Consider the following 26,909-nt stretch of genomic DNA (forward strand, 5'->3'; position numbering starts at 1 on the left):
GTCAAATCTCTCGAACTCAGCACCGCCTTCCTAACCTGCAATCTTCTTCCTGACCTCTCCGCCCCCACCCCACTCCGGCCTATCACCCTCACCTTGACCTCCCTCCACCTATCGCAATTCCAACGCCCCTCCCCCAAGTCCCTCCTCCCTACCTTTTATCTTAGCCTGCTGGATACACTTTCTTCATGCCCGAAACGTTGATTCTCCTGCTCCTTGGATGCTGCCTGACCTGCTGTGCTTTTCCAGCAACACATTTTTAGCTCTGATCTCCAGCATCTGCAGTCCTCACTTTCTCCTCTAATATCAGAAGTGAACTCATACAACTTGGGCCAATGACTGGACAATTAATAAAGTCATTCAGACACAGAACATGAACATCCTAGAATTTCTTGTACAACCTACCATATCTGGCTGATTCCCTTGGCTGTAAGAAGCTGCTGAGCTGGCTGGATCATCATGTTTTAAGGCTTAGAGTCATTTTTTTTTCACACACACTGCGAAGTTCCTTGTAAAAACATTGTTAACACTTTGTAAAAAGAATCATGAAACTGCCAAGATATGCTTTTTTTTGTTTTAGATTATGCATTAACTGTTGAAGAGACAAAAAAAGAAAAAAACCTGACAATAAAAAAGCTGCATATCATTGTAAATGCTATACCGAAGCTAAAGCTACCTTCGATTAGAATGTTATTTAAATTAAATTAAAAGGCAATTAGTGAAAATACTCAAGTAAATTAGTTATAATAAAGCAGCTATGATGAAAATTTGATTATGTCTGTGTTGAATTTTAAGCCTTGTGTTGTGTTACAAGAAATAACCTGTAGGGAATTAGGGTGACAGAGGATATTTCACAAAAACTTCAACTCAGAGACCAAAAACATTGACAGCAGTGTATTGATAAAGCAAGTTGCTCGGGGAATCTCAATGGGATATCTCAGGTATGAATTATTTAGTTGGAGATATCACAGTCAATTACAGATTGCCTTGTCATTGTCCACGAAAGGTTGTCCATTGTTCTAATGAATATAGGCTGCCGACTCATTAGAGAGACATGGCTGGTAGTTCTTCTGTCTCCATTATATCTGTTTTGATGATGTCTTTGACAAGGGGGTCTCCGAAATGTCCACCTTCTTTCTCAATAAGATTCCCCAGCATCATGGTTGACAGGGCCCCCAGCCAGTTCTGATCTATCTCCCACACCTCACCCCTCTCTTCTCTCCCACAACAGTGATAGGGTCTCCCTTGTCCTCACTTACCGTCCTGCCAGCATCAATATCCATAGGATCATTAGCTGCCATTTCCGCCATCTTCAGTGGGGCACCACCACCGGACATATACTCCTCTCTCCTCCCTTGTCAGCCTTCCATAAGGACTGTTCCCTTTGGGACTTCCTGGTCCACTACTCTTTCACTCCAAACACCCCATAGACTCATCCTTCACAATCACAGAAGGGATGAAATCTGCCTGTTTACTTCCTCCCCCCTCAGTATTCAAGAGCCCTAACACAACTTCCCCCTACACTTCACTCAATTTAGTTCACTGTATTTGCTCTCATAATGTGGTCTCCTCTACACTGGGGAAATGAAGCATATACAGGAACACCTATGTTCCACCCACAAAAATGACCCTGAGCTTCCAGCTGCCTGCCACTTTAACACCCCACCCTGTTCCCTGACCAACATCTTTGTCTCAAGCTTGCTAGAGTACTCCAGTGAAGCTCAGCACCAATTGGAAGAACAGCAGCTCATTTTATGCTTGGTAACCCTACAACCTTCTGTTATCAATTTTGAGCTCAACAATTTTAGGGGCCTGAGAACCCTGTCTATGCCATTACTCAATACCCACATATCAGGCCTTGCTATAAATGGACTGCTACCACACACAATCCTTTGTCAGCTACTAATAGTCCCATTAGCAGCTTTTGATTCTCCACAGTTGACCGTTACCCACTCAATTTTCTGACCAACTGTTTTTATCTCTCTTTGGGCTCTATCACCACCTATCATTTACTCCTCTCTCTCCTCTCCCCCTTGATCATCTTTTGCATAAATGCCAACCTTTTCCGAGCTAACATCAATTCTGAAGAAGGATCGCTGCAAAGGTTAACTCCGATTTCTCCCCACAGATGCTGCCAAACCTGCTGAGTTTTTCCAGCAGTTTCTAAAAATCTAAACTTTAGTCTAGTCAAGAAGGACATTGGTAGCTGGAAGGCTGGTCCATCCTGTCAGGATCCATGGTGAGGACACCCAACAGAATAAATAGGAAGCACACAGAGCAGGAATGGTTAGTTGTTTGGGGGATAGTATGGGTGATAGCGTTGAGAAACATTCTGCATGCAATAGCGAGACTATGGGGCTTGGTGAGATGTGGGTGCAGCAGCAGAGTCAAAGTATGAGATACAAGAGAGAAGATGGAAGGACTCACCCTTGTGAAACACAGAAGGTCATTAGCATTCTTGTGGCATTGTTATGCATTGCTGTGGACCCTGGGCACAGCCCTGACATAGATAACTACTTCGTAACAAACTGTATGTGTTGTAAATGATGCACAGCTGGGGTTTAAATAAGGCTCCTGTGGCTTGAACACTGAAAGATCCAAGTATTAGTAAACACTTCTGTCACTGCTGACCACAAGACTACATGAGCACAATATTATGGAATAAAGGCAGAGTGCACAATAATTGAGGTGACCAGCAGAGAATTGTGTGAGAAAGGTGACCAGGGTTTGCAAAACAAGTCCCATGAAACTCCCCAAACATTGACACTGAGTCAAAGACATGGAAAATCTCAGTCAAAAGTGTTATTTGCTATTTGTTATTTTACATATTGAGGAAGGTAGTGAAGTATATGGTGTATTTTTAAAGAGAATGTACTGTTCATTCACCAGTTTTCAGTAAAGAAAACCATTTGTTATTTCAAAGCCCGAGGGCCTATTAGAAGTGAATGTTCAGTCTGCATTCTAGAGGGAACAAAACATTTCTGTTGCTGATGCTCAGAGATATATGACACTGGCTCTGACTAGCATTTGGCTAGATATTGGACAGGTTCAGGTGCACTGTAGATTGCAGAGAATGAGGGCCATTCGTGACAGAGTTGGTGCATCTGAACATGAGAAAATATCTAGTCAAAAATACAAAAATGCATTGGCATTTATACTCAGTTATAATGCAAACTTTGTGACAGTGAGTACTATTTAACATCTGGAAACTTTGCTTGTTAGATCCCTTGTTGCCAGTTAAACCTAAACTTCAAAGGTTAACTGAACCATGTTTAATCAGTAGATATTCCAGTAGCAGAGGCTAGTGAGAACTTGAGTTTACATGAATTAGCTCTGCATTTTACACAAACAACAGTGATCTCAGGAGCAAATATGAACATTGCTTCCAGCTCATAACTCCTTTGATTCCACGTCACTTGATGGAGTTAGAGAAAAAGATAATGCACATATGGATACATGATGTTAGCCCAGTATTTCTATGGAATTAAGATCTCTAAACTAATCTACTTCACTGAAAGTAGGGATGACTTTTGAGACTGACTCATCCAATCCAACTTCTGGTTACTGGCAATAGAGTAGTACTTGCAGATGCCTGAAGTCGGTACGTTGGCATCTTGTAATATATCCAGAGAATGTGCATCCATTTTGAAACCAGTTGATTGTCAGAAGTAGATAGGATGGGATCATGCTAGTGTTGGTTACTCATATGTTTGATCATGAGGAATACTGTGGGATAAATTAGAATGTGTTCTTTTGATTGCAAGTCAATTGTTTAACTTATATAGAGATGCAAAGTTATTTTGAAGAGAACATGTGATATATATTTGAAAGAGAGGATATATAAAATATTATGCAACTAAATTAGATTAAGGAAGCTCCATTTAACCAGCACCAGCATGGGCTCAACGCTAATTTCATACTGTAAATGCTATAACAATTTTGTATTTGTATATTCCATCATTATTTTGTTTTAAGCATTTATCCTTGCGGTAGTGTGTCTGTGTTGGTTGTTAGTTTACTCGGAGAGACTCTCTGGCAATGTTTCATCAATAGAGAATGAAGTTGATTTTCCAAGGAGTTTTTTTAATAAGTTACAAATGCATGTCCTAGTTATGATGTAATTTGTTTTTGTAGCCACTGGGGTTCCACTTCCATTCAAAGCTAAACACTTTTATTCCTTTTATTCAAGGTTACACAAAATTCAATACACATCAACAATTACACCAGAGAAGTAGGGATGCAAACACAAGGTGCCCCAAATCTCTTGAAAGCAACAACAATACATAAAACCATACAAAAGTCTTACACAGGTCACTGTCCCCTAAAAAAGGTACTATAATGATCTAAGTACATAACAGGAACCATTACAGCCCCTAAGGGCAGCTGAACACTTTTATTCACCCAAAGCAATAAATAAAAGATAATCAGAAAAACAAGATCTTATGTCAAAGTCTACACTCCCATTTCTTTTAGTACAATCACTAATATTGTGGATGCAATTTAATAAACATTTAATACAAATATTTTAAAGCAGCAACATAAATTATAGATGAAATTTAATGACTAAAATGAAACATTTTGTTTAAAGCCAGTGGGCTATTAAACTTGATGATGCAGCTGATTTTCTGTTGTGGAAAATTTTAAAAATGGCAGCACAAAATCTATTTAAGTAGACGTATATTTTTCAATAGGAGCAGTGAAGAAAATCACAAACTGCAGCCTGCCAATGTACAGAAGGCTGGGTACTATTTACTCGATATTTTTATGGAATTAGCAGTATTGTTGCCATGGCCAGTCACATGATATTTAGTTAGAAGGCAAAAGTCAATACTCCCTTAGCTGCATATTTGCTGGTTCCATCTGGTTTTTCTAGCCAAGTCCTAAGCTCTAGACAGTATTCGCTCAAAGTCACACAGGCATTAAGGACTTAACCCTTTGAATAACATCATTTTTGCTCCTCAACTATTTCAAGCACAATACTGTTTCTTATCTTTCAATTCAAGCATTACAACTAGACAGACAATTTGCTTTCAATAATTTTGCTCAGAATATCCACAAATCTTTTGCTTTGACTTTTATAGTGGTAGATCAACATCTCTCAAAAAGTTAATATTAAATCAGCAAAATGGAGAAACTTTGGGTTTTCATTCACAATAATTAAATGTTATCCCTGAACATTTTCTGCATAATTTTAATAGCCTTTACTTACTTAAGCTTGTATTACATAACTGGAAGCAATTTGATATTATTATTTTCCTTCTTCCATGAATCTTTCTTGTCATTTGCTGACCTAGCTTTTTCTCACTGTGTTCTGTTCACAACTCTGTTACTTCTACACTTGACCACGCTACTCATTGCCTCATTTCTCCCACTGTAGACCCGTAAATTTGAGACCATTTAAATTCTAAGTTGCCTGCATCTTAGCTCACAACGTGATCTGATCCCTGATCTCCCTTGTCCTTACTGACTAACTTGGCTCCCAGTCAACTAATAACTTGACTTTTAAACTCCTCCTTATTTTTCATTCCCTCTGTGGCTGTGCTTTTCCATGTTGCTGTAATCTGCTTTAAATCATAAACTCTCTGTGGTATCTGTGCACCTCTAATTCTGATCTCTTGCATATTTCCAATTATAGTTGCTCCGACTTTGGCAGTCATGCCTTCAGTTGCTTCGATCCCTCATGTTCTAGAATTCACATTCTGCACTTTTTGGTTTATTTTCCTTGCTTGCCTCTGTTAAGAGACTGCTTAAAACCTGCTTCGTTGATGAAGGTTTTGGTCAAGGACTTAATATATTCCTTTTGTGTCTCAGAGTGATACTTTGTTTGTCTGCTGTAGACACCAGGCTATGCACACAATTGTTCAACATAGGGTCCCTTTGCTGCCAACACCCTCTTTTTTTCAGGCATGAATCCAAAGGGTCTGCTTGGTCTGGTGTGGTAGAGGAAAACCACATGCTACTCAGATGAGAACCAGCTCTTGTCTTAAACAAGATATAGTTTATTGAACATGAGCAATTTAGTACAAGTTAGGCTAATGTGATAGACATTTTTGTTCAGAGACTGGGGAGGGTCTGGTAGGTGGACTAACCCCTTTGCAATCCTAAGCTGTTTCCCATCAGGTCCGAATCACATCATCTTAGTGACAGGAGTTTAGGACAGTCCTCAATTTTAACACTTTCAGACTGACCTTTTTAAAACATGAAGCACCTTAGGATGATTTGTTGCATTAAGGTGCTTTACAAATGTACATTATTATTGATTTGTGAGTGCTTTAATTCATCCTACAATCCAAAGATTGGAAACCTTGAACAAAAATCTTTAGAGGAGTTGAACAAGGAAACATCATGTCTGTGACTTTTTTCATTTTCGCGTGCATAAGAATTCACTTGATGCTGATTTAATAACCTTTGCACATGAAATATAACTGATTTGGAAGTCCACCAGAAAAAAATATTTTCAGTATGTTATTGTCTATTGTAATAATATTCATGGAGGAGGTCAATGTGCTGTTGACCTGAGTTCATCTCTCAGTTCTGTTTTTTTAAGTGACATTCTGAGTAATGGGAGCTCAGGTGTGGAAGACAGAGATCAATGACCTGAGTTTACAAACTGCACTTTCCTAAGATTATTTCCTGTAAACTAGATTGTCATTTGAGCTTCTACTTGTACATTAGGAGAACCCATTATTATGTCAATTATTTAGCATTGCAGACTTCAATACCTGCAAATAAATGTTGCACAAATAATTAAGAGCTGAAGGTGCAAATGGGGAGGTCAAAACCTGTGGAATAATGGGCAGAGAGAACCTATCCAATGCATGTCCCTTTGGGTGAAACTAAATGTACCGATAAGTGGCAAAGAGAGACACTACAATGTTGATTTGAAAAGTAGTTATCACTGTGATTAGATTTCTCTTTATCCAACATATGAAGTAAGGGAGAAATGCATTTGTGTTGATAATCTGAAAGGCAGAATTGCCTTTGCATGCAAAATTATTTAATCCATTTTATGTTGAATTTGAACTTTTTCTAAATTCAAATTTTTAAAAAATGTACTCACTTGTGAGACTTGGGCATTGCTGGCTGGGCCAGCATACATTGCCCATACCTAGTTGCCCTTGAGAAGGTGGTGGTGAGCTTCCACCATGAACCGTTGCAGTCCCTGTGCTGTAAGTAGATCTACAATGCCCTTAGTGAGGGAATTCCAAGATTTTCACCCAGCAACATGGAAGGAATAGCAATATATTTCCAAGTCAAGATGGTGAGTGATTTGAAGGGGGACTTGCAGGTTGTGGTTCTCCCATGTATCTGCTACCCATGTCCTTTAGATGGAAGTGGTCATGGATTTGGAAGGTTCTGTCTCAGGACCTTTGGTGAATTTCTGCAATGCATCTTGTAGACAGTACACACTGCTGCTATTGTGTGTCAATGGTGGAGGGATTGGATGTCTGTGGGCTATTTTGTCCTAGATGATGTCAAGCTGCTTGAGTATTGATGGAGCTGCATCCATCCAGAAAAGTGGGGATTATTCCATCACACTCCTGACTTGTAACTTGTATATAGTGGATAGTCTTTGGGGAGTCAAGTAATTTGTTTTCTCATGTACATGTCCGCTATCAATACAATTACTGTATTTTCTGCACCATGATTAAGGGGAAGCTTGCTCGTAGAAACTTAGAAAATGGCAACAAAATCATGCCCTTCAAGATTGTTCCACCATTATGATCTTTGTTGATCAACCAACTCAGTACCCTATTCTGACTTTCTTCCCATATTCTTTGAAACTTTTAGTCCCAATAACTTTATTTAACTCAAAAACATTCACTGTTTTGGCCTCAACTGCTTTCTATGGCAGAGAATTCTATAAGCTCACCACTCTTTGGGGGATGAAGAAATTTCTCCTCATCTCAGTCTTAAATGGCCTACACCAAATCCTTAGACTGTGATCCCCGGACTCTGGACTCTGCAGTCATCAGGAATATCCTTCCTGCATTCACCCTGTCTCGTCCTATTGGCATTTAGTAGATTTCTATCAGATCCCCCCTTGTTCTTCTGAATTCCATTGAGTATGGTTCTAACTGATCCAGTTTGTCTTCAAATATCAGTACCACGATGCCAAGCATCAGCCCAGTAAACTTTCATTGCATTCCAAGCACAGTCAGAACATCCTTCCTTAGGTAAGGAGACCAAAATGGTACACAGTACTCTTGGTGTGGCTTCACCAAGGCCCTGTACAAATGCAGCGAGATGGTCCTGTGCCTGTACTCCAATCTTCTGTTATGATGGTGAACATACCATCTGCCTTCTTCACCATCTGCTGTTCATACATGCTTACAATGAATGATGGTGTACAAAAATACCCAGGTCTCATTGCAAATCCCTCTTTCCCAATCTATTACCATTCTGATAATAATCTGCCTTCCTGTTTTGCTACCAGATTGGATAATTTCACAATTATCCACATTAACTTCGTCTGCCACAGGTTGAACCATATTATTCAAGTTATTTGAAAGATTAATATGTGCTGTGCTTAGGGGAGCCTATAGATGTACTGCACTTTGATTCTGGGATACATTTGATAAGAAGCCACATCAAATGCTATTGAAGAAAAGTAAAGTTCATGGTGTAGGGAGTAACATATAAGCATGGATATAAGATTAGATGGCTGACTGGCTGGCAGAAAACACAACATTCATAAATGGGCCTTTGATTGGCAGGATGTCACAAATAGAGTCCCATAGGGATCTGCTGGGTCTTAACATATGCAGTTTAGATCAATGACTTAGGGCAGCAAAGGCAAGGTGGCTAAATTTGCTGATGACATCAAGGTAGATGGGAAAGGTATTTGGTGAAGAAGACTAAGGAAGTTGTAGACTGACATAAATAGATGGAGTGAGTGGGCAAAAATCTGACAGATGGAGTATAATATGGGAAAATGTTACTTATTAACACTTCTTAATAATAGATTTCAGCATTTTCCTAATGACTGATATTCCACTAACTCCTTTAGTTCCCTGTTTACTCACTCCTTTTTATCTTGAGTAGCAGTGGTTCATTTGCTAACTACCAATCTGCTGGGACCAGGCCAGAAACTAGGGATTTTGGAAAATTGGAACCAGTGCATTCACTATCTCTGCAGCTTTCTCTTTTAGAACCCCAGGATGTAAATTTTAAGCCCTGGGGACTGTTAGATTTCAGTTCCTTAATTTCTCAATGATGGTATTTTATTTCGCTTTCTAGCCTGAGCCAATGAGGATAATTCTAGTATCCCTCACCTATTTCAACTTAAGTACATGATTAAATATGAAATCTTTCTAGTCTTTAAACCTCAGTATGATATTGGACCTTATTCTACTAGTGAGTCACCAAGATAACTCAAATAATAAAGTTTCCTGACCAATATTTATCTCTCAATCAACATAACTAAAACATTTACATTTATAATATTACCTGTGGAGTAATGTTCTCTTCAAACTGCCTGTTACATTTTCTACATTACAATTCTATCAACACTTTCAAAGTACTTTACTGAATGCCAAGAGCTTTGGGATGCCTGAGGAGTAGAGGGTTGCATATGAGGAGAGATAGAGTTGAATAAGGCAAACCTTCCTGCAATGGTCTCATTGAAATATGCCAGTTGATGTGGAGTATGTGAACTTTCAAAACAAATTTTACAAAATGCCACACAGCAAAGTTAGTGGAATGAAAGTCAAGTTGTAACAGGTACGAAGCTGGTTGGGTCACAGAAAACAAACAATAATTGTTAACAGTTGTTTTTCAGAGTAGAGGATGTTTTATAGCAGTATTCTTCACAGCAATCAGCATTAGGACTCCTGATCTTCCTGATATATATCAATCATCTAGAATTTGCTAGGCAAAGCACAATTTCAAAACTTATGAATCATACAAAGCTTGGAAGTATGGTGAAGCATGGGGACAACAGTGTTGAATTTTACAAGGGCATAGACAGATTGGTGGAATGAGCAAACCAGTGCCAGGATAAATTAAATGAAGAAAACTGTGACGTTGTTCATTTTGGTCGGAAGAACATAGAAAGATATCACAAAATAAGGGTTATAATTTGAAAAGTGTGCAGAATCAGAAGGATCGTGACTCTATGACTATGATTGAATGTACATATGCATACTTCATTGAAGATGCTAGTAGAGGTTGAGAGGGCAATTAATAAATGGTATACTGGGACTTATCAATAGAAGATTAAGTACGTAGACAACAATGATTAAATAGAACACTGGTCCAGCCTTAATGGGAGTATTGTGTACAGTTCTGGACATTACAGTTTAGGAAGAATGTTAAGGCATTAGAGAGAGAATGAAGACAAAATTCACAAAACTGTTTCCAGGAACAAGGAACTTCAGTAATATAGAAAGACTGGAGAAGTTGGGACTATTCTACTTGTAGGAGAGAAAGTTGAGAGAAATTTAATAGAGGTGTTCAAGATCATGGCGAGTCTTGATAGAATAGACAAGGAGAAACTGTTCCCGTTGGTGAAAGGATCAAAAATCTGAGGGCACAAGCATAAGGTAATCAGTAGAAGGAACAATGATGATAAGAAGAAAAGATATTTCATGTAATGAGTTGTTAAGATCTGGAGTGTACTGTCTAAAAGTGTGGTAGCGGTAGGTTTTATGGAGGCTTGTCAAAGAAAATTGGGCCATTATCTGAAAAGGGGGCTACACGGCAAAGGCAAAACAGTGAGCTTTGATGAATTGCTTCTTTAGAGGGCTAGCACCATCACTGTGGGCCCAATAGCTTCTAGTGCTATAGACACCTATGATTCTACATGACTCTGAGACAGTTTGACAGAGTAGATGTTGTGAGGATATTTCCTTTGGCTGGTGAGTTTGGAACTAAGAAGTATAGTTTTAGGATAAAAGATTGGTCATTTAAGAAGGAGATGAAAAGCAATTTCCTCACTCAGATAGTTGTGAATCTTTTGAATTCTACAGCCCAGAATACTGTGGATACTTAATCATTGAGTGCATTCATGTCTGGGGGTGACAGGCTTTGAACACCAAAGGATTTAAGGGATTTGGGAATTAGTTAGGAAATTAGACTTGAGGCCAGATATTAGCCATGATCTTATTAAATGGCAGAGTAAACTCAAGGAGCTCTATGTCTTACACCACTTCCTATTTTCTAATGTCCAAAGATTGGGAAAGGCATTACATAAATTCAAGTTCTTCCTGTCAGATGTCTTTTAATAAATAATTTTGCAAACTTAAAAAATTAATGAGTTCTAAAATGAAATAAGGCAGGAAGAAACATGCAGAAAATAATGGAATTGTGCAATGTATCTATGTGAATAACTGTCTCCAACCATTTTGTAACTGTTTTGACAGATCGTTATGTACTTGGGGCAAGCCTCCAAAGACATCATTAAGTGGCCTCGTCCATTATCCCCACCAGTTGTAAAGTTGGAAACAAGAGTTGATGCAGAGTATGGTATGCCCTCAACGCATGCCATGGCAGCAACGGCTATCTCCTTTACATTCCTAATCGCTACAATGTACAGATACAAGGTAGGAATTTTACATTCTATTCTTGACAGGAGCTCGCAAATGTAAAACCACAATGTGCAGATTTCATACAGGTTTCATTCATCATTAAAAAGGATTCCTGCCCATGTTGTTAATACCTATCTACTTTAATAATTTACTCATGAAATATGGATAGACTGCAGAAATATATTCTGAATTTCACAAAAGTTAGCAGCATTCAATTCACAGCAAGTGATTTATTATTGAGTAGACATGGTGAGATCCCTCAAAAGAAGTGACATCACAGTGTTTGAGGTGATTTCAAAACAGGAATAGCAGGTTCCAGAGCAGTTAAAATGGCACTCAAGAATTCTTAATAAGTGACAAAATAATCTGGATCAGCTCAGAAATTGTTCTACTGCACACAGTTTTTTATTAATCATTTCTATCGGTGTAGTAATCCCGCTTCCAACTAAACTTTCTTGACAGAACATTTTTTCAAAAAGTATTAGATGATGTCACACTAACATAATCTTCTTGATTTTCTCTTCTCATTTCCCTCTGATACCCTGTGGGAGGAAAGTTTCACTGAGAAACTGAAAGTAGAAAGTTAAGTGTATGCTCATGTCCTCTGTTTCTGTTCCTACAATATCCTTTTCCTTGGACTCAACTACTTAAGTATGTATTTCTGGTATCCACTTCCTTTTACCATGTTGTCTTTCTTCCCTTATTAATATTGCAACAGATTCTTCTTTTATCCTCCTTATGGGATTGCATTCATATTCCATGTTCAACACCACACAATTTTTCACCCTTTTGTTACAAACACAACAGCAGTTCAGCAGAGGAATCATACTGGACTCACACCATGAGCTCTCATTCTTTCTCCACAAATGCTGCCACTCATATTTAGTTTCTGCAGCACTTTCTGTTTTTATTTCAGATGTCCAGATATTTTGCTTTCATCTCAGAGCCATATGACCTGTTCTGAATTCTGCTCAAGATTAAATTTGGGGAGCTTGGCTTTGGAAGTGTCAAGAGGGTGGGTGTGGATGGGGGGAGTACAGGGGGATGGTGGGCAGGTTGCCTTACTGGGAAGAAGTTAGAAGAGGGATACAATGACCAAACCACATGAGCTGATAAACTGGTCGATAAACCATTAGACTCCCAAGTTTCACAGGAAGATGTTAGGAGTGTATGGTTTTGCAAACTGTTATATTTTAAACTGTTTAATTTCAAGATAGAATTAAATTTGCAAGTCCAGAAGATAGTTAATTAGCATTTCTACCTGGATAGAATGCCCTTTGGATTCACGTTGTCATGGGGGTGACCTTTGAAGGGAGAGTATGCAATGGAAAGTCATTGTAGTATCAACTTAGAGTTTCATCTTTCGACATCCCTGCACTTCACAGACAGGCCAGCCTGCAAAGTTCTGAGAGACAACATAGAGATAAAGATGGGCAGTCTATTATCTACCACGTAAAATGCTAATGGAAGAGCATCTGAATTTGAAAATATTAAGTTTGTGAGAATGTAATGAAAACTAGAAGAATTAAGTTAGCTTTTGCTAGAGAGAGGAATCACTGCGATAACCCTTACCATGAAAATCACTTTGGGCTTTAGATGCTTTCCAGCTAGAAAAGAAAAATAAATCAAGTCATCAGGAGCAAAAACTGCTTTTGGGCGTTTTGAGGAGAACAAGTGTTCACTAAGGGACAAAGTATAGCATAAGCTTAACTAGGGATCTTCACTCATTTTAAAAGTTAAATTGGGGATACATTTCTGCAGTTTAGTGGTTATGTTGGCTACAAAAATAGTTTTACTCAATGTTATTTGGACATTGTTTGTGACAGTAATGGTTTTAAAACTAAATGGGTTGTTTAATCCAGTCAATTACAGAGTCATAGAGATGTATAGCACAGAAACAGACTCTTCCGTCCAACTTGCCCATGGTGACCAGATATCCTAAATTAATCTAGTCATTTTCCAGCACTTGGCCCATGTCCCTCTAAACCCTTCCTATTCATGTACCCATCCAGATGCCTTTTAAATGCTGTAATTGTACCAACCTCCATCACTTCCTCTGGCTGCTCATTCCACACACCTACCACACTTAGTGTGAAAACATTTCCCCTTAGGTCCCTTTTAAATCTTTCTCCTCTCACCTTAAACCTCTACCCTATAGTTTTGGACTCTGCTACCCTGGAGAAAAGACCTTGACTATTCACCCTATGCATAGCCATCATGATTTTATAAATCTCTAAAAGGTCACCTCTCAGCCTCCAATGCTCCAGAGGAAACAGCCCCAGCCTCTTCAGCCTCTCCCCATAGCTCAAACCCTGGCAACATCATTGTAAATCTTTTCTGAACTCTTTCAAATTTAACAACCTAGCAGTGAGACCAGAATTGAATGCAGTATTTCAACAGTGGCCTAATCAATGTCCTGTACAGCTGCAACATGATCTCCCAACTCCTATAATCAATGCACTGACCAACAAAGGCAAGTGTACCAAATGCCTTCTACACCACCCTGTAGACTTGTGACTCCACTTTCAAGGAACGATGAACCTGCACTCCAAGGTCTCTTTGTTTGGCAACACACCTGGAGTTTACTATTAAGTGTCACAAACAATGTCCAAATAACATTGATTAAAACTATTTTTGTCGCCAACATAACCACTAGACTGCAATGGCCTGGGGTGTTTCTGCCTCAGGAAACTGTGGAGCTGTCACAGTGGGGTCTTCACCAGATTGTGCCCCTCACGCTCTGTCATGCCGGCTCACCATAGTTTCAATATCTTAGCAGGGAGCAACTTCGCCGACACTTGCTTTGCAGCCTTTGTAATCTTGTCTTCAGAAATTGAGGGTGGACCTTCTGACAGAGCCGGAGAATTTGATGCTGAGGTTAAGGTCAGGCTTTCAGAACCTACAAAATTAAGAGAAAGTGTTATAGCCAGTGGTTAAAAGAGCTCCCAGAGATTGACTGTGACAGGGAGAGTGACAATGGCATTCAGAACAGCACTTGCACATTTGGCAGGGCATATATGTTTCAGTACCTGTACTGAAGCGATCTTAATCTTCTCCTGTGAGGACCTAAATTATCTCCTTGAAGTAGGTGAGGAGCCTGATGTCCAGCATACCTCTACCCACCCTGAGTCTGTCTGCCCTGTTATGGGTTGTCTTCTTTTCCACTGAGAAAAGGCCGGGATGACTGAGATGACAGTGGATCATATGGCTATCAGTGCTGGTGCACGTAGAGGAAAGGTGACGAGATGTCCTGAAGTATTGAAGAGACATGGCCGAGGGCATACAGGATTATAGTGTGGGAAACTGAGAGGGGAGACCATGTGAGAGAAGTTGTTACAGGCTATAATGAGAGTGCTAGAACATGAGTGTTGCTGGGAGCTATGTGCAAACGCATTGGTAGAGTGAATGTGAAGTAGCAGAGAAAGAATGTGGCACTTTTCCTGGAAGAGCAGAAAGATTTTTGCGGACTACTAGCTGGAGACAGCACTGTCCCAGGCAGTGACTTTGTACCCTGCTGGCAGGGTCTGGTGGTGCGACCACCTCTTCTGCACTACCAGGACCTCCAGATGCTTCTGGAGATTTATGGTGCCATCTTCCCCTTGTCTAACATCTCCTGGCCACATCTGTCACGGGGCAGGGCAGCTTCAGAATGCCAATGCGTATCCAGAAGCAATACCGAGTTTTGATGCTGATGCGGGTGATGACTTCCTTTTCGCAGGTATCCGTTGAGTGGGGAGCTCTTGTGAGAAGGAACAGAAATTGGATGTGGCAGGCACCATAGGGGCATGAGTAATGCAAGTTTTGTAAGGTGGAGCGAGAAAACTTGTTACAGGCGGCGTGACAACAAAGCTTTCAACACTGCTTGAATTTAGCCAAACTGAAATAAGATTCAGCCCATAGACTATTACCTATTAGGCTAAATCTAATTAGATTTTGGGCAAAATATGAATCTTAGATTAGATTCTTTGTATATCATGTAACATTGTCAGCGTTTGCTTAGTCGGGTAGCTCTGTTTCCTCTGAGTCACAAGCTTCCAGGTTTAAATCTCACTTCTGAATTTGAGCATAGAATCAAAACTTACCTTCAGTCTATTGCAGTGCTGATAGTATTCTGCACTGTCAGAGGTACTGTCTTGAGACAAGATATTAAACTAAACCTCATCTCTTTTCTAAGCTGGACTGTCCAATCTCATAACACTAATTCAAAGAAGATCAGGGGAATTCTCCCCATTGTTTTAAAATTCATCATTAACTCAGAAAAAAACAAACCATCTTTGCATTGCTTTTTTGTGGGATTTCGCTTTGTGCAAGTTGGCTGCAATGTTTCCAACAAATAGCGATTACATTTTGGAAGTACTTTTTTGGTGGTAAAAATGAGATGTCTGCTGGTCATGAATAGCAATATACAAATGCGAATCTTTTACATTTAATGAAAAGCCAGCGCAGTCATTGTAAGCTGAATTCGTCAATGTTGTCCAGATTGTTTCAAAACTACAATATTTCTGAGTTGTATTATATATAACACATATCCCAAACTTAATTATCAAATTGTGTTTAAATGAAAAGCAGCAATTGTGAATAGATTTTCTAAGTAAAATAGAATTGATTGCATTTGTCTTTTGAGTCTTAGTTGCAACAAATAGAAATTAGTGAAAATTGGCATGGGGCTCAAACAATGACGTGCACATTCTAAGGTCATTCATTAATTTGTTTACATCCGTATCTGCAATAAGATGCTTTGTAGCAATGTTTACTTTATGGTCGTAAAATGTAATGAACATGAAGGATCAGTGCTGGGTCCACTGCTTTTCATCATTTATGTAAACAACTTATTTGTGAATAAAGGAGTTATGGTTAATAACTTTTCAGATGACACCAACATTGGAGGTGTAGTGGACAGTGAAGATTATTATGTCAGATTACAATGGGGCCTTGGTCAGATGGGCCGAAGAGTGGCAGATGGAGTTTAATTTCAATAAATGTGACGTGTTGCAATTTGGTAAGGCAAGCCTGGGTAGGATTTACACAGTTAATGGTAAGGCTCTGGGGAACGTTGCCAAACAAAAAGACCTAGGGTTGCAAGTGCATAGTTCCTTGAAAGTGGAGTCGCAGGGAGCCAGGATAGTGAAGAAATTGTTTAGCACGCTTGCCTTCATTGGTCAGAAAATTGAGTATAAGAGATGGGATGTCATATTATGATTATACAGGACATTGGAGAGGCCACTATTGGAATACTGCATACAATTCTGGTCATCCTTCTATTGTAAAAATATTGTTGAACTTGAAAGAATTCAGAAAAGATTTACAAGGATGTTGCCGGGATTGGATAGTTTGAACTATAGGGAGGCTGAACAGGCCGGGTCTTTTTTCCTGGAGCATCGGAGACTGCGGTTTGACCTAATAGAGATTTATAAAGTCACCAGGGGCGTGTATAGGGTGAATAGCCAAGGTTTTTTCTCCTACGGTGGGGGAGTTCAAAGTTAGAAGTCATACGTTTATGGTTAGAGGGGAAAAACTCAAAAAGGACCTGAGAGTTAACTTTTTCACATAGAGGGTGGTGCATGTATGGAGCTGCGAGAGGAAGTGGTAGAGGTGAGCACAATTACAACATTTAAAAGGCATCTGGATGCATATGAATAGCAAGGGTTTACAGGGATCCAAGCCAAATGCTGGCAAATTGAACTAGTTCAGATTAGGATATCTGGTTGGCGTGGATGAGTTGGACCAAAGGTCTGTTTCAGTGCTGTGAGACTCTATGACTCTATTTGGAAAGATAACTTGAAAACAGTTCTTATTAAAGAATGACGATTCACTGTGTGTACATTAGAAGTTAAAATATTGCTTTACTGCAACTTGCAGGCAGAAAGTATATGCATTTAACAACAGAAATGCCACTTTAGTTGTGTTACTTTTTAATTTTATTGCACTAATTTAATGAATATATATAAGGAGCTAAAATGGATGTCAAAGCCCTCTTGATTATTCTTATTAATGGTACCTACTGAATAAAGCCTGCAGCAAAATATAGCAATCATAATGTTTCCCTCCCTCCCCAGTCACATGAAATAATACTGAAAATTTATGAAGAAACCATGTACTGTAATATTGTTATAGTTCACTTTAAAACTCAAGTCAACCTTCTTGAGCCTGGCCCAATAAATCTGTATCTAATATCTATCAGTAGTTAAGAAACAGATAAGCAGTTAATTTAATCAACTTACTTTGTTTACTCACATGAATGCTGCAAATGGTTGCTTTCTTACACAGTACCTGATGGCAGCTAAGTGCCAAGTTTGCACAGTTATAGGTTAATCTGTATTAAATGCTCACCATAAGTTATTTATTGTCTGTGCCGGGTATACTTGTGCAAAATTTAAGATCTCTCTGTCCATGGAAATAACAATAAAAGAGACAACAGTTTCTCAGAAGAAGCAGTGTCATGGGGGGGAATTGATTTGGTTATCTCATACTGGGACTCAGCACAAAAATAGTATCTGTGAGCCACTTCAGAGACCACATGAATTGTATGAATATTTTTATTCCATGTACATTCTCGTCAGATGAAGTTCCCAAGCTGTTCCCTTGGAGATTCTTGGACTGGCTACCAGGAAATCTGCAAGGGTCACTCATACAGCTTAACTCACTTATTGAGCAATATTTTTGCAGTGTCGTCCATTCAGTTGTATGCCTGATTCTTATTAACCTATTTCACAACGCTTTCTTCCATCTGATGACCCTTATCCTAGTGACGGTATTCAAAAACTTCAATTTATCTAAATGACATTTTAGTTTATTTTAAATCAACAATTGTCTGTCCTATGTAATTGCAACAACTATGTTCTTATTTCCTTTCCAGACAGTTAAAAGCAGAAATCATATATATTAATTTACTCATCAGACATTGTCAAGACCTCTATTAATTTGTTTTTACACTTAAATTTTTATTTTGCAGCAATTTAATAACATTGGGGACTTTCTTATTAATACATTGATCCTGGCGTACAGTTATTAACAATACAATACTTCTGTAAAACGAGAAGAGCACACCTAAATTTTAATTATTCCTCTCTGTAAAATATGCTGTTCTGAATAATTAATCTATCCATTAACAGAGATTTGATTTGCCTGATTTACAGTATTCAGTTGCATTAGGACTAATGGCGTCTACGGTGCTATCTGCGCTCGTCTCACTCAGCAGGCTCTACACAGGAATGCACACTGTGCTGGTAAGACATAAATTCCCTTTATTACCATGGTAGCTCTTGTATTATGAAAAATAACTAACAAAATCACAGAGGACGAAAAGATGATATTATATGTCAAAGGACTAAAAAAATTGAAAATAACTTAATTCTTTTCTCAACTGATGCAGTAATTAAACTTGAAACAGAACCTTTTCAAGTCTGGGCACATTCTGTTATCAATATCATGAAAGGATTGGCAGGCAGGGTCTCTTTCCTCTTGAAGAAAGAAAGCTGAGGCCTTTAAATTATGGAACGTTTTGATAGAGTGGGAACAGAGAGAATATTTCCTCTTGTGGAAGAAGGAACAACAAGTGATCATAAATGTAAGATAGTCACCAAGAAATTCAATACCAATCCAGAAGAAATTACCAAGTGGTAAGTTAAATTGGAAAGAATGTGGAACAGCCTACCACAAGAAGTGGTTGAAGCAACTTGAATTGATGAAGTTAAGGGAAACTAGACATTTGTGAAGGAGAAGTAAGTGGAGGTTTATTATGACAGACTTAAATGAGGAAAGGTGGGAGTAAGTTCAAGTGAAGCATAAACACTAGGCAGCATGGCCAATGCTGATGAAATAAAATAAGGCACAATTCAACAGTGGGAGGCATGTGGTGGCATGTGAGGGATGGGTGCTGTTGACCATAAGAGCGAAGGGTATTTCTGGTTAATCTGACAATGAGAGGGCGACTGGTGGGTGTAAATTAGATTGTGGGGTGTTGCTGTGACTATAAGAGCTGGATTAGGTTGTTGGATTAAAGCAACCAAAGTTGCGGACTCCTTACATTATCATCCCTATGCTGACAAAAGTCAGACTTGCAGTCCCACTCAAATCATTAAACTGAAATTCCTAGGCTCAGTCTCTCACAGATTATCCTAGAAATACAAGACAAAAGGTAACCCATGTTAAACCTGAGGAACACAGTTAAAATGAGGGGCAAACCTTTAAAATGCAGAAATTGATCACCCTGACACTGGTATGGATTAGTTGGGCCGAGTAGTCTGTTTCTGTGCTCAATATCCTGTGTAACATGAGTAACTTTAATGTGCTTTTATCCTATTCCCTACAAAAAGACATTCTGAGTCAGCTATCTCATTGCACTGTCTGAAATAGATGTATTTAAGTATGCAGCAACCTATTGGGCTAAAATTAGTGTTTGGCATAGCACTAAGTCATAGAGACTAAAGCAAAGGAATTTGGATCCCAATCTGTATTCAGTTAGCTGATTTCAGATGGGATAACAATTGACCTCTATGTCCCTAGTCTAGGTAGGGAAAAAGTTTCTTGAGTTATCACTCCCGATTACTTATCCATTGACATTACTGGAAAATGCACAATTGGGTAGAATTTAATCCAGGTGACGGGTGCCTGACTGCCAGTTGCAGAACACTATGTCACTTCTTTTTGGGCAGGACCTGTCATATTAAATGACATTCAGGGCTTCCCTGGATCAAACGTTCTAGGGTGGAAATTTGATAACTGAGGGTTGCTGACCAGTCGAAGGTCAAATGCAATGCATTGGCATCAGCGCCATCAGTGGAATAGTGGCAGCTACTAGAAATGCACTCACCAGAGGTCCAGTATCAATGAGGGACCCATGCCGTAGATGAATGAGGACAGGACAGGGATCACGGTTGGAGATTATGGGCTAGGCAAGTGCAATGGGACAAAAGGGGAAGAGGTGGGTCCCACTATCCCACACCCACTTCCTTATGCTGAATCGCTTGATCAGGCATAATGTGTTTGAATGGGGAACACCATGGAATTCTGAAAGCAAATTCAGCAGGGTTTGCTTTTCTGGCTTTCCACATGGTGACTGCTTTGTATGCCACTAATTGAATATCACCAGCAACAACACGAGACTCTTAAATGGGCATTAATTGCTTATTTAAATATTCAGTTAGCATCAGTGCAGGAAGACCATGTCCAAGGTTTCCTGCCACTGACTAAATCAAGGCAGGAAGCTGGCTCTGTCCCCACCCAATATCCCCCAACTAAATAAATACTCCCATTTCCAAACTTACCTCAAGGAAGGTATTAAATTCCATACATTATCAGGACTTTCTGACACCATCTCTTGTCAAATAGTGCACAATATATGTGACATCCGCGATCACACATGAAGATTGGGCAGTTTAGCAGGATTGCAATCATGAAGTTGTGACCCAAAAAATGTTAGCATCTTTAACAGACAAGGAGGACTAAAATTCAGGAAAAATATATGTTTGTAATCTTCAGTGCCAAGATTTAATTGCAGTCTGTATCAAACAACTCGGAAGAAAGATTGTGAACTTTATTATTGGGTTTTTCAAGAATATACCACTGAAGTAACTTTAATAAAAATGTACTGTCAACAATATCAGTATATTCTAATTCTGTTCATATCAATTTTCAGGATGTGATCTGCGGAATCCTTGTTACTGCAGTGTTTATGGTTCTTACATATCCTTTCTGGAACACTATAGACAATTTCCAGTTAACCAGTCCTTTAACGCCCGTCATTGCAATAGTTATACCCTTTTTCATGAGTTATACATATCCAGCACTAGATCATTACAGCCCAACTAGAGGGGACACCACGATTATCCTGGGTGTTGCATCGGGATGTACAATTGGCTTTTGGATGAACTACCAGTATGGTCGGACATATGAGCCTACAGGATCTCTCCCATTTGAACTACCCTCTGTAACACTGGAAATTGTGTCACTAGCCATTGCACGCTTTCTTGTCGGAATTATTGTTCTTGTTGCTACACGCCAAGTTGTCAAAACACTCACCCTCAAAGCATTATATGCATGGTTTAATGTTGGAAAACATGATGTGGAAGCGAGGAAAAGACTGGAAATTGAAGTACCATATAAATTTGTAACGTATTCATCCATTGGCTTCAATGCAACAGCTGTAGTGCCTTTGCTGCATCAATTCCTTGAACTACTCTGAGAACAACTAATGAATGGAGTTTTAGTGTAATTTCTTGTGTAGTTTGAGATGCATTTATGCATTGATGAAGACCTACTTGAAAGAAATTTCTTGAACAGTCATGACACAAGTTCTCATTTAAATATTTGTGTGTATGTGAAATCATTTCATAGTTTAGTTGCTTTTCTAGTCTCCTGGTAATTCCCCCATTGCTAGCCAAGAGGATGTGTGGGTGATCTATCCTCAAAGCAACAGTGTGATGAAACAATTATTTAAATGTGCAAAGGAGGCCAGAAATCATTGCTCTAGCATTCCTTTCTCTGGCCTTTTAGTTTCCCAACTGTTGTATGTTTGAGTTGCAAGACCACAGGAATGAGCCCACACTCCATCACTATTCAGTGCTACATACTGCTGCTCCAATGCACTTCAGGACAGTGAGGAAAACCTTATGACAGATTTCCTCTTTAAAGATACTGCAGTCAAGAATGTTAATGAATATGAGCCATTTTTGGAGGTCATTGGGTCAACAATGTCTTTGCACTAGAAAAAAACACTTTTAAACCAACTTTTAAACTTTTTACTTCAATTTCAAATTAAAAGCCAATGGCATTTATTTTTGCTAAGTAATTAACTTTATTGAAAAGCATTTGATCTTTTTAAATAGAGCTTTATTCAGTTGTTGGATTCAAATTTGAATGTTAATCTTTCCTCTGGAACATAAAGTTCAATATGATTAACTCATGCACACATGATATTGTACCATTGGCACCTTTATTGCAGTTCTTTAACATACCAGTAGCTATAGATAGATTATGGTAATTGTTCCCAAATGTGAAATATTGATAAATTATCAGTGACATTAAATGTTCACAGTATCCACCAATGACACATAGTGGCTGCAGTGGGCACCACCTACAAGATGCACTGTTGTTACTCACTATTGTTTCTTTAGCAAGTACCAACCTTCCAAATCCACAACCTCCAGAACCTAGAAGAAAAAAAAAGGACATTCCCATTAAAGTTGTACATCCTGACTTGGAAACATACTTTGGTTTCTTCATTGTTGTGGATTCCAATCGAAGAACTCCTTATTCTGCAGCCCTTTGAGTAAACTTACTCAGAGTCCAGAAATTCCAGAAATGGATTTACCTTCTCAAACACATTTGGAGTAGACAGTAAATGTTGGTCATCCCAGTTATACCAATATTCCATGGGAAAAATAAAAGTAAGGTCTTTCCTTACACAAATAATTTATTTTGAGTTTTTAATATGTTCTGGATGTGGATTGTACTAATAATTTAGCTATAACAGCAAAGTAGCACCTTCAACATTAAAAACAATGTCCCATAGTGTTTTAGTCATAAGGAAAAAATGAATATTTTTGGTCAGTGAAATAATCATCCCTTTATGATCCCTTTAGTCAGTCTTATCTAAACAAAGGCGAAGCAATAATGAATACATTTTGGTCTGGAAAAACCTATTTAAACAAATCTGTAAAATTGTTTCCATGTTTCCTTTCCTCTTTAAAGTGATGTTACTTCTCAAATATTCATGCCCATTTTTCCCAGAACTCATGTTTACTTTGTTGAGTCCGGTCAGGTCAGGTCAGATCACAAATTACATCACACTTAACAGTAACCAAGACTATTACCACAAATCATTTGTATCAGTCCGTCTTTAACTTTTTAACATGCTTAACCACATCATCCTTTCCATTTCCATTCAACTGGGTTGGACTGCATTCAACTGGCTCTATTCTTATCTATCTGATCATAAACCAGAAAATCACATGCAATGACTTCTCTTCTTCATTCCTCCATTGACCAAGACACCACATGTATCTTTGGTCCCTTCTCTTATTTATATGCTGATCCTCAGCCACTTTATCAGAAAACATGGTACATTAATGCCACTCAGTGCTACCTCTCCGTTACCTCTCTATACCTGCACTGTCTCGAGTACTGGACAAGCAGAGGTTTCCTCCAATTAATTATTGAGAAATGAGAGGCCATTATCTTTGATTCCTGTCACAAACTTTTCTCCCCTAGCCAATGATTCCATCTCTTTTGTTTGGTTCGACCTGAAGTGAAACCAGACCGCTCAGAACCTCAGCATCATATTTAATATCAAGAAGAGCATTCAACCAAATATCTGTACTTTCGCTAAGCTTGCATATTTCCACCACTGCAACAGTGCCAGGCCCTGCCCCCTCTTCACCTCTTCTGTTGCAGATGGCTCCATGCATTTGTTACCTCTAAATTTGACTGTTGAAATACATCTTGGCTGATCTTCCACCTTCTAGAAGCATGATTTAATGCAAAATTGCTGCCTGTGTGCTAACAAGTAAAATAAATCCTGTTCACCCATTGCCCCAGTGCTCATTGCCTGCATTGGTTCCTGGTTAAGCAACGTCGCAATATTAAAATTCTCATCCTTGGTTTCCAATCCCTGCTTGACCTGACCCTTCCAGCCTCACAGCTTTTGAGGTCTCTGAACCCCTCTGATTTTGGCTCTTGAGCATTCCTAATTTTAATAGCTCCACTGTAGGGCCTTATCTTCAGCCACCTTAGCCCTACGGTCTGGGTTTCCTTGCTTCATTTCTCTGCCTCTCCACCTCACTTTCCTCTTTTAAGATAATCCTTAAAAGCTACCTCTTTCACTAAGCTTTTGAATATCTGCTCAAAAAAAAATGATGTGACTTAGAGTTGTATTTTGGTTTATACTGTCTCTGTGAAGTGTCTAGTCATTAAAATTGCTACATAATACATATAATTATTGTTATTATTGCAGACCCTATTTAAATGGCAAGTATTGCAGTGTAAAATTATCAGCAAAGACTTTTGCTGCACATGTTGCTGAAATGCATGACATAAAAATCTTAAAATGGTAGATACTGAACATATGAAAGAAATCCACAACAATTTTATAGTGAATGCTTCTCAATCTATTTAGAATTACCTTATGAATTCTATATTAGAAAACTGCTGACATGTGTATCTTTACGCGCAACAGATCAGTGAAATGCTTGTGATTTTCTTAGACAATTAATCTGAATATACAGGTAATGTGAAAATTAAATGTATTTAAATTGAAGTGTATTTATAATGCTATATAGCGAATATCCATGTCGACTTCTGCATGTTAAAACTTGATCATATCTTTTCATAAATTAGGTTTGTATTGTAGAAACCACATTGAACCAATTAAACCATTTTAATGGTGTTCATTGATATTAATTTTAACAATTTGAAGTGGGTCTGCTGGATAACTTCAACTTCTCATAACTTGAGACAGACTCAAAATTGGGGAGAAACTATAAAGGAGTAATTTACCATCATGCTGCCTGTTTGTCAATCTAAAATTTATCATTACATGGGTCAAATGGCAGTTGTCTATCCCCAAACACTCTTGGTTATCATTCTGATTAGAATACCTGTAGTTGTTTACATAACTGCCTGTAAGTAATGGGATCTTTATTAAAAATAAGACTACTTTGCTATTTGATTAGTTGGAGTGCTGACCTCATGGGGCTGTATGTGATATTTTATGGTGGGTTACAGGAGGCCAACCAAGAAGTGAATAGTCTGTCATTTCCCCATCTCCCTAATCTTTTATATGGACAGAATGAAGAATTTTGCGGCCAATTTTTGGTCACCCAGCTGGCAAACGAGGTGAGAGAATGATGCCCATTGGGTCTCTGGGTAGAGATATCGAGTGGGATAGGGTTCCAGTTGTGAACTGGAAGTCAGTCATGGCTACCTATTTCAAGGCATCTTGGAACAAGTTAGTGGCAGCTATAGGAGTAATCTGCACATGCAGGAATAAGTGCATAGCAAAGAACTGTTCAGAAACCATTGAAGTATTGGAGAAGCAAGATTTTGGTGACTGTGTATCAATAATGTCTTGTTTGCTTCTGAATAAGAAGTGTTCAAAGAATTTTTTTTATCCTTAAGCTTTGACTCTCTGCTAAAGAGGAATCTCCATTTTCTCCACATTTAATTTGCAACAAAGAGTGAAGGAAGAGCAGGTAGATGGTCCCAGATCAAGTGCAGATCTATAGGTTGACCACGACTTCTTGTCATTCCTCCTTCAGTAATTGGGGTAGGGTTTCCTCATGCCAGCTATTGGAAAGAGGAGACCCCCACCAGCCAGACCAAATAAGCCTCGATTCAAGTCACATGGGAGGTCAGCAGCCATAAAGTCATCTGACAGACATGGTTACAGTGCTGTAACAAATTGTATGATTTCTGATGTTCTGCCGGGGTAAGTGGCGAACCATTATGCAGATGCATCTACATGGAAGAGTGAGATGTATGTCAGTTGTGGGATTGCCTAGTGTCTTGACCATGTACATAAAGCATACATGGCACTCTGCATGGGGACTGAGGAAGTCTGATTGGGGGTGCATTCTTGTTAGTTGACAAGCGTCTTTACAGATTGTTAATTGCTGACAGTGGGCGTGTTGAGCATACAAATGAAAGCACCATGTTTTCATAGAAGTTTCACTACAATGTTTGTTTTTCTTTGCAGAAGTGGGCACATAATGCCAATAAAAGGTCCAGGATGTAATGGGAGTGCCTAACCTTGTACTAGAGGAGTTGCTGGAGCTGGCACCAAACCAAGGAAGTTGCCCTATATATTGTAGAGGATGTCTGAGGAGGCCAGTGATGGGGCATCAGATTCCAATTGCCCACAGCTCTGTCCTGCCGAGCCTTCACTGAGAGTACTGACAGGGGGTGGGGCAAGGGATCAGAAGGACCTGAGGCAGATGACAGGGATAAAGCATTGGTGGGGATGACTTTGGAGGCTTGCAGCATTTGTAGAGGAATGTATATCTCAATTTTGAAGGTATTAAAGTTTCAACCCTGGCTACCATTTCTCAGTTGTTCAGACCAAGATCAGAGGAATGCACTGCCTCCACCTCTCTAGGTCCACTGCTTCACTGGTCACAACATAAATTTGAATGTTTTACCTAGTTACTGATATGGCCAATTATATACTTTGACCATATTGATTTATAATAAACAGTAACATCCACCAGGTTTCTTTAATAAACAGAATTGTTGAGTTTTCAGAAAATAAAACTTATTCAATGTAGATACCAACTGATTAAGATACATGCTCCAAATATGAAAGTATATTTACCTCCCTAACTAACCACAGACACATACATACCAAGCAAAAGAAAGCAAGAAAGTGGATTTCTCTGCTGAGAATCACTA

The 26,909-nt window shown here is 38.9% G+C and overlaps 1 protein-coding gene across 3 annotated transcripts in view; it reads left to right on the plus strand.

The window, feature by feature from the left end:
• The window catches only part of sgpp2 (sphingosine-1-phosphate phosphatase 2), a 46,455-nt gene extending 21,051 nt beyond the window's left edge, over positions 1 to 25,404 (plus strand). For 2 of the 3 annotated variants that reach the window (XM_043702053.1, XM_043702052.1), the window contains exons 2-4: positions 11,361 to 11,540; positions 18,662 to 18,751; positions 21,163 to 25,402. In XM_043702053.1, the coding sequence (XP_043557988.1) occupies positions 11,367 to 11,540; positions 18,662 to 18,751; positions 21,163 to 21,708 (810 nt within the window). In that variant the 5' untranslated portion in view covers positions 11,361 to 11,366 and the 3' untranslated portion in view covers positions 21,709 to 25,402. Of the gene's footprint in view, positions 1 to 11,360; positions 11,541 to 18,661; positions 18,752 to 21,162 lie in introns of all 3 variants that reach the window. The other variant, XM_043702051.1, reaches the window with a different exon arrangement.
• Positions 25,405 to 26,909: the final 1,505 nt, after the last annotated feature.

The sequence above is a fragment of the Chiloscyllium plagiosum genome, chromosome 13 (genome assembly GCF_004010195.1).
Source record: "Chiloscyllium plagiosum isolate BGI_BamShark_2017 chromosome 13, ASM401019v2, whole genome shotgun sequence".
NCBI classification, from domain to species: Eukaryota; Metazoa; Chordata; class Chondrichthyes; order Orectolobiformes; family Hemiscylliidae; genus Chiloscyllium; species Chiloscyllium plagiosum.